Source organism: Vespula vulgaris, chromosome 14 (assembly GCF_905475345.1).
Source record: "Vespula vulgaris chromosome 14, iyVesVulg1.1, whole genome shotgun sequence".
In the NCBI taxonomy this organism is placed as follows: Eukaryota; Metazoa; Arthropoda; class Insecta; order Hymenoptera; family Vespidae; genus Vespula; species Vespula vulgaris.
In genome coordinates, this window is record NC_066599.1 from 14,782 (window position 1) to 25,499 (window position 10,718).

A 10,718-nucleotide genomic window follows, 5' to 3' on the forward strand; every position below is an offset into this window, starting at 1 on the left:
ATAAGGTTAATTTTAAACGTTTAAATCGTCGTTATAGCAAAGTCTCGTTACGCGCACGTAAGTTTGTCTCTCTGTTTTTGAATACATACAAGAGGCTCTTCGTAGAAAGAGAAAGATAACATTAGCATATAGATAATAGCTTAAAGGTTCCTCTACCTATTGTTTCCGGCAAACAACGAAAGAAAAACCGGTCGAGCGTGATAAATTGTTGTTACCACGTGTGTATATATACATGTATAGAATTCGGAGAATTTGGAAAATCTTGTAGTGAGAAGTATTTGTAAATAAACGAGGGACGATCGGAGAGATCGACCTTGGCATGACTTCTCTCCATTCGTCGTCCGTACAACGCGTTAGTCGCAGTATTCCTTCCTCTCGGCAGCTGTCTGGACGTGCTTTATCTAGACAAGGCATAATTTTAACAACGCTTGCAGCGCGTAAGTATTCCTGGAGTATTTCTCTTAACTTAATTTACGTTAATAATCCGATTGATGCTGGATATAACTTCGTTAGGAATGATAAAGGCTATACTAATAATGAAACTCAAGTTGCAAGGGATATTCATAACGCTTTATTACGGTTCTTTAAACTTTTCCCAGAGCTTCGAAATAATAATTTTTTTGTTGCTAAAGAATCTGGCGACAAATATACACTTGCTATTCCGTATATCATCGAAGGCTATAATATTGAAATATAACTATGAAATATAAGGCTATAATATTAAAACGTAAAATAATTGTCTAGGTACGATATCCTAGGACGATTTCCTATCTAATAAGTTGATGCGATGTAAAACTGCTTCGTGTATATATCTATATATAATTGTTTTCTCTATCCGTTTGCCGTTCTTTTCCAGCACGTACAATTTTTGGAAGCCTAAAAAATGTGACATTGATGAGTAGTACATAAAATTAATTGCGTGTGTGTATAGGGGATAACCATATACGAAGTATACATAGATGTGTGTGTGTGTGTGTGTGTGTGCGTGCGTGCGTGCGTGCGTGCGTGCGTGCGTGCGTGCGCGTGTATATTCGAAAATCAAATGTAATACGAAATATGATATATGAAATATAATTAATGGCAAATTATTAATTGATACATCGTTAAAAAATGAAAGAAGTACCGATACTGCCAATAATAAGACAAGATAATTCGAAATAGAAAGCGTCCATAGATTTTATTTTTACGAATATTTTTTAAACGAAACGATATCACAACTAGCGAATATTCACGTGCGAAAATCGCGTTTTCGGCATTCGATTTGTACATAAAATAAACATGTACGTTAGATAAAATCTTCTAATTATCTACAAATAACGAGGTTACGATACTTGCTACAAAATAATTCAAAATATCGAATTCAGCGAAAGAAAAAGGAGATTTGATGAACCGTCGCGCATTACGTCAATTGTGCAGTGTAATTTATAGAGGAAGATGGAAGCACGATATTATACTTGTTGAATTTTTTCTTTTTATTGATAATCTACATCTTAAAAATTGATAAAGATTATCAATAAAAAGAAAAAAACTTTTATAGTGAGAATTAATTTAAAAAATATTAAACGTGTTCTGTGTAATATATTTACGTTTTATAAAAATATAAATGATTAATTGTAATTATGTATTTAGTAAAAATTAAAGGTTGAAATATAGATAATTTATGATATTTATGATCGTTTACTGCGCACATAAATTTCTAACGATGTTTAGTTGACGATAGAATTCGTAGTTCAAGAGTTCGCAAAGATGCTCGACGATGCCCGAATACGCTAAGTGATTGCTGAAACGCTATAGGTGGCGCTAAAGTTGTAAATAATGGTCCGAATGAATAAGAACACTCTAGGTTTCGTATGAACCTATTAACGCACAAAACTGTCTACTGCCGATTCACAAGTACGTATCTGTTTAGTAATGTACGCCCAAGGTGCCGATTTTTAACCAATCAAGAAGATTTTCAAGAGTTGCAAATCGAAGGAACTGTGCAGTACGGTAGAAATAATATTAATGTAACAACTCTGCACGCACATACCTGTAAGTCCATCTGTTATTAATCGTAAAGGGAGGCTTTTAATAGGGAGAGAAAGAGAGAGAGAGAGAGAGAGAGAGAGAGAGAGTTTAGTATTAGTATTAGTATTAGTATAAGATACTGCTTTCCCTCATCAACTCGTAAAAACGAATTACCAATTCTTGAAAAGTAGGACAACTAAAAGCTATGGAGCGTTATAAAATTTTATTGCAAATGTATATATCTATGCGTATATATATGATGTACTGTTCGAATAATTTAGAAAGTACTGGCAAAAGCACATGTAAAAAAGAATATATATATACAATACAATATCTTTGTATTAATATTGATAATTATATAATAAAATTGTTATATATCGTATACATGCGTGCGTGCATGCGTGGGAGTACTTTTTGTACGAATAAAAGATTTTACAAGATTAAGGAGCTGGCTTGACAACGTATTTGATTGTTCTCAAGAAATATATCATTCGATTATTCGTACATACGCATATAAAAACATAACATTATTCCGATCAAACCCAGAAGATGGATGGTTGTGAAAGAAGCTGTTTCCTACGATAAAGATATATCATCGTAATTAAGTTTCAACTTTGAGTCCAATTTCATCTTCAACCATGGTAGCTCAAGTGCAATATGATAAAATAATGCACCTATCTAATTTAATTTTTCGTCTAATGTTTCATAATGAAACGTTTATACGTTCGGTAATGTGTAGCAAAATCTACGAAAGTGTAGTATTGACTTAATTTTATGCACAAATATTTTTTAATCTACTTTTAGTAAAATATGATTTAATAATTGCTTGGAATTTTCTAAAGTACGATCATTGAAAACAATCAAACAATGAATACTCGTCGACTGAAACAATTTAAAAAAAATTAATTTCCTACATTGTAAAACTTATCAAAATAATGAATCTTTGTGTTGCCATTTTAACTCGTATCATGGTTTTCTATGTAGGTAATTATTGTGTTATATACAAATGGTTATTATGAAATAACAACGCATAATCGAGTTATTTAATCCTCCTTTGTTTTCCGTATTACACCACTATCTAATTTTGTGACATTGCAATAATGACACTTGTACAACGTTAGTAAATGTCCTCTTTCTTTTCTCTCCTTCGGTTTTCTGTTATAATAAATATCAATGAATGTCCCGCGTCTCCATAAATCGATAAACTATAAAAGTTTGGTCCTTTTCTTTTCATTTAGTCTTTTTTGGAAGATCAGAAAATCCGAAGACTCGCTAAAATACGGAACCTCACCAGAAATGCATTATTTACAAAATATACTTTGATGGTAAATTACAGATGAAAAAAATTTTTGATACACTTTCCAGGATAAGAGATTCTTTTTTTTTTCTTGTTGATTTTCCTTAACATTTTGCCTTTGTTCTCGTTTCGCAAGGTCGTCATCGTAGGTTCTATAATAGAAAGGTGCATTTAGCTGGCAGGAACTTCTTGTTTGTTATTAAGAACAGTAGAGTTTTCTTGAATAGTCGGTGCTTGCTCAACGCAACGCCACAATCCATAAGTTTTGCCGACTGTTGTTTGCCACAATCTCAAAGTTCCATCTTCCGAACCACTGGCATAAAGTTCTCCGTCCGGCGAAAATCGTACGCAGTGTACTGGTCCAAAATGTCCTTTGAATGATTCTATGCGATAAAAAATGTATATGAATTTAGCAAAATTTAATGAGAAAAGCTACAGTGTTAATTTTACAATAAATACATACCTATTTCTGCACCCGTGCTGTAATCGAATTTATACATTTTTAAATCTTCACCGCCGCATACAAAAATACTACAGTCGGGATGTAAGCTGGCACTGTTCGCTTGGGTAGGCACTGTGAAGTCACGTATTTTAGTTAATCTAAAAAAGAGAAGACAATGACGTATCAGTGAAATGTTGTTGCAAAGCACTCGTTTTCAAATTCAATGTTTTAGGAAAACGAAATGAAAAACAAGAAAGAAGAAAGAAGATAAAAGTAGGCTGTCATACACATCAAGAAACGCGATATTTAATTTATATGCAGGAAATACTTTCTATCAGGCCAAGGTGAACTGACGCATTAGTAATGAATTTACAAATACATGACAAGGAAATTAATTGAACTTAAAGTCATGCGCATGTAAACCATTGGTAAAATATAGTAGATGATCGCATAAACCTTGAAACACGTACCAAAAATACACGATAGAAATGTTTTTTATCACAGACTAATTAAGTAAGATAAACATACTCTTTACTGTCCCAAAAAGTAACAATGTTGGAATGAGTCGTCGTGATGATATTGCCATCCTTAGATACTTCCATAGAATTTGGGATAGCAGGGAAGTCTAACCTCTTTGTTTCTTGACCACTGTTTCTATCCCAAACTCTTAACGTTTTGTCATCGGCGCAAGAAACCAATGCAGTATTGTCCTTGAAGAAAGTAACGTGCCTAATTCCACTGGTATGACCTGAGAAAATCTAGAAGAAGATAATGTCGTGTCATTTGCAGCTTTATAATTTCATTTTAAGATAGAGCATAGGACCCGTTCCTACCTGTGGAGCCGCTTCAGGCTGATTGAGATCATAGATACGCACCAGCTTCTCGTTAGAGCCGGTGCATAAGTAATTTGAATCGGAGCTAAAATTGACCGATTTGACTATGTGATTGTGTTGAAAAGAATAAACCTCCTCCCCTTTAATGGCATCCCAAACTTTTGCATTAAAGTCTGCAGCACCGGTTGCCGCTCTTGTAGCCTGTGGGTTCAAAGCAACACCCCATACTGCTCCTTTGTGCCCTTCAAATGTTCCGATCCAATCTCCTGTGTCACCCTGTCGTAACATTGGCTTACCATCTGAAGCAATTCAAACATAATCGGGTGATCATGGATATAAAAAAGGAAATAAAAGAAAAACATAAAATCTCTAAACGAAGAGAAATGTAAGAAGTCTTAATTGGATCGAGATCCGGCGTAAAACATTGAGAAGTCGTCCGGCGTAACCATGGTACTCTACGCACGGAACTGGGCCAAGGTGATCGAGACGATTGTGATTGTAAAAAGAGAAAAAAAGAGAAAAGAATTTGATGACTGTTATCAAAATGGATCGTCCAAATAGAACGCTTCGATTCGAAATTACCTTTGCACGCTGAAATGAGATAATATCCAGATTCCGTGACATCGGAGAAGGCAAGATGTACGACGGGCCTCGTATGTCCGCTGCACGTTAGCGGTGTCTGTCTCAGATTCGCCATTATTTATTTCGTTGACGTTACAGATTTGTATAGACAATTTGTTCGGACGGTCCTCAACACGATCGATTGATCTTCACGTAAAAAGAAAAGGCCGTAAAGACAAAAAATATCTCCCTTTTTTTTAACAATGAACAATTCTCGAACTACCATAGACACGCACATACGTACATACATACATACACACAAGTCTCGCACACGCATACACACGACATACGCGCGCGTTAAACACGCAGCACCCACGCAAGCGCACACTCGCGCGCAGACGAAAAGCTTTGCACCCTGTGACACTGACGTCTACGCCTAAGTCTCCTCTCGTATACGTCTTCTCACACGTCCCGAAACGTACTCGAATCCACGCAGCGTTGCGACTGCTTACAACTGCTTACAAAATGACACTACTACGAATATAATCGGCCATTTTTGTCCGCAGGTGTACGGCCACGGCCAAGTTCACACAGGAAGAAATGTTGTTGCTAAAACCAATATGGCGGCCTCGAAGCGTGCTCGTTTCAAGGATGAATAACGAGTTATCAATTTCCTTTCGATCGTTTCTTCACGATGAGAGTAAACGAAGTTTTCCTTTTGTAAAAAGGAACCCAACGATAATAATAACGTTTAATTACTCGCTTTAATTATTAAAAAATAAAAAAGAGCACTCGATCTCCTTATCGCATGGTACATTACTTGCTACTAGATTACTTTTTATTTTCTCTTTTCCTTCGAAAAACGTGTATACCGTCGAGTTGTCCTTGTCACACTTGTTATTTCTTCCGCCTTTCGGACGCGTACGTCTGAGATTCTGTAACTTATTTTAAAATTGCGACCATGGTTTCAAAGGCAACCTTTCCTCCTTCGGATACATGTGTATTCGTGAAAGACAGTTAACAGAGGATCGAGTAATTTTATCGTGTTTTTTTGCAACTGTAAAAAAGGTTACAAAAAATTAAAGTAACGACATTAAATACTTCGTACTATATGTAATTATCTGCATGCATATGCACATACATATGCACGTTGTATCGACACGACTGCTTTAGCTAATCTTTCGAGAATATCGCGTTAGTAACATCATTTGGCGCAGTATAAAGTGCCGTTTGACCAAGTTCTTTTGGATTTTCATCCGATTATGAAACGCGTTTCTCGATAACCGTAGCTCTATCGTCTCTTACAGCGAGGTACGAGGCACGAAGAAAAAATCGTTATCACGCGGAAATGGAATGACGACAACGTAATGCCGATTTCTACCATGTCCAAAATTCGAAGAATTTTATCCGACGAATTGTCTCAACAGGAACATCAACAATTTCGAAAGTATAATTAATCGAACATTTTTTATTCTCACACTTTTCGATATTTCTTTCGTTGAATCAAATGTTTCTAGAGGCTTTGTTATCGGTAAAAGTTTGAAAAAAAGAAAGGAGAAGAAACAACGAAATCTTATGCATAAATACTAATAAGGAAGGTCACGAGTAAAAGCTTTAATTTAATTTAATTTAATTAATTTAATTAATTGAATCTAATTAAATTTAATTTTGGATCTCATCGAATATAACTAGGTAAATAACCTAGGGTAACCGCGCGTTCGTTCGATGGTAACATTGATCGCAGAAAAATTCGGGCGGAGCGAATCGAGTAGAAGAAAGACAAGTTGATACGAGTGAAGATATCGGGTAAAGAAGTGACGTTACTTGTGAAAGATACAATGATAATCTGGATCGAAAGGATTATCGCCCTTTAGTATTAGCTTACCGATCCCTTAATACGATTGACAATACTTTGAGAAAATAAGGGAAAAACTCTGAAAGAGCGCGGAATTTCGCGCGAAAATGAGCCTAAACATAACCAAGTTTTTTTCAAAGAAGAAAAGTTGCAATGTGGAAACAGTTGCGGAAATAGGCTTGCCTACGAACGTCTCCCATCAATTTCACGTTAGTAAAAATGCTGAAACTGGTCAGTTGGAGGGCCTACCGCTTCCTTGGATACGATTTCTCAACACGCAAATATCAAAGTCTGAACAAGACGAACATCCTGCGGCAGCACTTCAAGCGATCAAGTTTTACAATTACTCCATTAAGCGTAAACCGCAGGAGAAAGTGTTTAAAGCACTTGTCACCGAGAATCTTATAGAGGAAGAATCGGAAGAAATCGATAAGATCTTGAGTAAGAAATATCAGTCGGGGGACTCGGATAGTTCCAATTCTGCTAGCTCTACCGATAGTCAAGTACGACCTTTGCCTGAACTTCCACCTAAAGTCAATAAAGTGCCAAAGCCAGCATCAAAAAATATCATAGATAGGAACGATAGGATTGAAAAGACGTTGACAGAAATTCTTGAAGATCTTAAAGTTTACAATATCGAGGATGATAGTTTACTTCAAGAAGAAATAGAGAAAGAGGAGGAAGAACAAGATTATAAAATAAAAGCGGAAGAAAGTCCTGTGTTACGTAGAAAAACGGATTATAATTGTGTGAAACTAAGTGACCAAGAGATATTCGACGAACTTAGATCTATTTGTCAAAGAGATAATCCTACTCTTAAATTTGACAGAAGTAAGGAAGTCGGTGCTGGTGCTTCCGGTACCGTATTTGTAGCAGTGGATCTTGAAAGTAATCAGAAAGTAGCCATAAAGGATATTGACTTATCTAAGCAACCAAAAAAAGAACTGATATTAACCGAAATCAAAGTTCTTAAAGAATTTCAACATCCTAATTTAGTTAATTTCTTAGATGCATATCTTTTAGATTATCATTTGTGGGTAGTCATGGAATTATTAGAAGGTGGACCTCTTACGGACGTTGTTACCGAGACTGTTATGAAGGAGGCACAAATAGCCGCCGTTTGTAGAGAGGTTTTGAAAGCAATAAGTTTTCTACATAAGAGGGGTATCATTCATCGAGATATAAAGTCAGATAATGTGCTTCTGGGCATGAATGGAGCTGTGAAAGTAACAGATTTTGGTTTTTGTGCCAATATTAATGGTGATGAAAAGAGACAAACTATGGTGGGTTCTCCTTATTGGATGGCACCAGAAGTAGTGACAAGAAAACAGTATGGAAAGAAAGTCGACATTTGGTCTCTTGGCATAATGGCTATAGAGATGATCGAAGGTGAGCCACCTTATATGAAAGAAACGGCACTAAGAGCATTATACTTAATTGCTGCTATTGGCAAACCTTCCATTCCAAGATGGGAATCGCTTAGTCCTACGTTTCAGAACTTTTTAGAAAGGTGCCTTGCTGTGGAAGTGGATGAAAGAGCAACCGCAGATGAGTTGCTTTCTCATCCATTCTTAGATAATTGTGCAGAATTAACTACATTAACGCCATTGATACAAGCTGCGCAAAGAATTCTCCATAAAGTGTATAATTGAATAATTGTAACACAACTAATATTTTTATAATTTCGAGTTAAGCACAATGTTGCTTCTAATTATTTTAACAAATGATTTTCATAGGCACTAGATATAACATTTTTTTTCTTAATGGGAACATTAAAAAATTATTAATGCAAAAATTGTTTACCATTACTATTGACAGTTTTATATATATATATATATATGTCATTTATATATATATATATCGTTTTAAATCTGGCTTAATAGAAAAAATGATAATACGAAAAACAGTATTATGGATGTCAATAAAATCCAGCATTTGGGTTTAAGAGTGATGAATTGTGGAATGCAATAGGAATACATGAATTTTAATAACAAATATTTTATACTTCATAATGTTTATAATGTATTATTGTCTTTTCTTTTGAAAAATGTTATTTACAAACATGAGACTATGAAGTTTCTTTTATGTGCAATATACACATGTGCATATACATATATGGTGTGGCGACATAGCATTTTATCAATTATAATGTATTCTTTAATTTAGATATAAATATATTACATACATAATCTGCCATTTAAAGAAAAGAGAGAAAAAAGGAAAGAAAAAATAAAAAATAAATAAATAAATAAAAAAAAGAAGATAAAAATATAAATAAAAAAAAAAAAAAAGAAAAAAAAAAAACACTTAAAATTGTGCTTATGTGTATATTAATATAATGTCATTTCGAATATTGATTATATTTAACACTACATTTTATATATTCAAATATATTTGAATTTATATTTTATGTTATAAACCGTTATTTTTTAATATATCAAAGGCACAGATAACATATATTATTTCATATCATAAAGAATTATTGTACTTATGTTAAGAATACTTCCACAATAGTGAAACGTGCACATATAAAGATGAGTGTTAATTTTTTTTTTGTTAATATTTGCTTTGCACATTTTTCAATTACAAGATACAAAGTGCAATTATTTTTATCCTCTAGCGTATAACGTTTGAAGATACAGGAGGAGCATTTCAATTAAAAGGAGATACATTACATTCTGTGAATAATTGAAATGCAGTTTAACATTGCAATTATATGGATGTATTATTAACTGAGTATTAAATAGTACAATTAAATAGTACTGCTTAATATGGGTGTACTTTTGAAAAGTTATACACAAGCATATATTACTAGTTTTATAGAATTTTTTCATACTCGATAATACGCTCGTTTTTTGGAAAAATATTTTTATCCACGGCGAGTATAATATCGCTCAACCAAATATATCCTATTCTTATAAGTTTTATAATATAATTGTGTACATATAAGTAACGCGTATCGATAATATTTATAAGGATATATCAATTTTATAATAAAATTATACTAATGATCGGTCTAATCAATATCTAATGATCAGAGATAGAAATTTAAGTATTAAACTTCAATAAAAATCACGACTGTGATAAATAAATTGTTGAATTTATTTCCATGCTATTATTCATTGATCTTTCTCTCTGTAGAGAAGGAGGAATTTATATTCTAACATAATTATATTAATACTGCCGGATATGAAGGACCAAATGGTTTACCTACAACCATTCCCTGGTTGTTTATCTTTCGTATTTTATATTTAGAATTATTTGTACTTTAGAAAGTTTAAGAAAATTGCAAACTTTTGAGTTTATGCCTTAAACGAATGAATAGATGTGTCATTACAGAATTTTATTAATGTTTATGCATTTTAATCAAATAAATATCATAAGATTGTCCATTTTTCATTGAAACTATAATTATAGAATTTTTCAGTAATCATGCTTTATCCTATCCTCCATTTCCTTCCGGTGTTAATTGTTAAAAATTGTTTGAGGTCGTTCTATACCTTTCGTTCGTAGCATGTGTAATTTCAGTGATAGTTGTGGACAAAATCTGAATTACAAGTGCAATAAGGAAACATTGTTCCCATTGTGCGTCTATTGCATCGATGCATATATATTGTATAAACTTGTATAGGTGATATCGATCACGTGCGTAAACTAATAATCGAATTAATGTGACAGATATTTTTGTATATAGTTTACTATAAAAATAGTAATACATCTAAG

The 10,718-nt window shown here is 33.6% G+C and overlaps 2 protein-coding genes across 2 annotated transcripts; one reads left to right on the plus strand and one right to left on the minus strand.

Annotated features, from left to right (window-relative positions):
- Nucleotides 1-3,041: 3,041 nt before the first annotated feature.
- LOC127068875 (serine-threonine kinase receptor-associated protein) lies at nt 3,042-5,708 on the minus strand. Its single transcript, XM_051005239.1, has 5 exons — nt 5,162-5,708; nt 4,580-4,878; nt 4,275-4,504; nt 3,768-3,904; nt 3,042-3,687 (listed from the first exon to the last, which is right to left on the minus strand). The coding sequence occupies exons 1-5, from the start codon at nt 5,274-5,276 to the stop codon at nt 3,476-3,478; spliced, it is 993 nt and encodes a 330-aa protein (XP_050861196.1). The 5' UTR covers nt 5,277-5,708; the 3' UTR covers nt 3,042-3,475.
- A 798-nt stretch (nt 5,709-6,506) lies between these two features.
- LOC127068869 (serine/threonine-protein kinase PAK 1) lies at nt 6,507-10,588 on the plus strand. Its single transcript, XM_051005219.1, has one exon. The coding sequence runs from the start codon at nt 7,103-7,105 to the stop codon at nt 8,645-8,647; it is 1,545 nt and encodes a 514-aa protein (XP_050861176.1). The 5' UTR covers nt 6,507-7,102; the 3' UTR covers nt 8,648-10,588.
- The last annotated feature ends 130 nt before the right edge of the window (nt 10,589-10,718 follow it).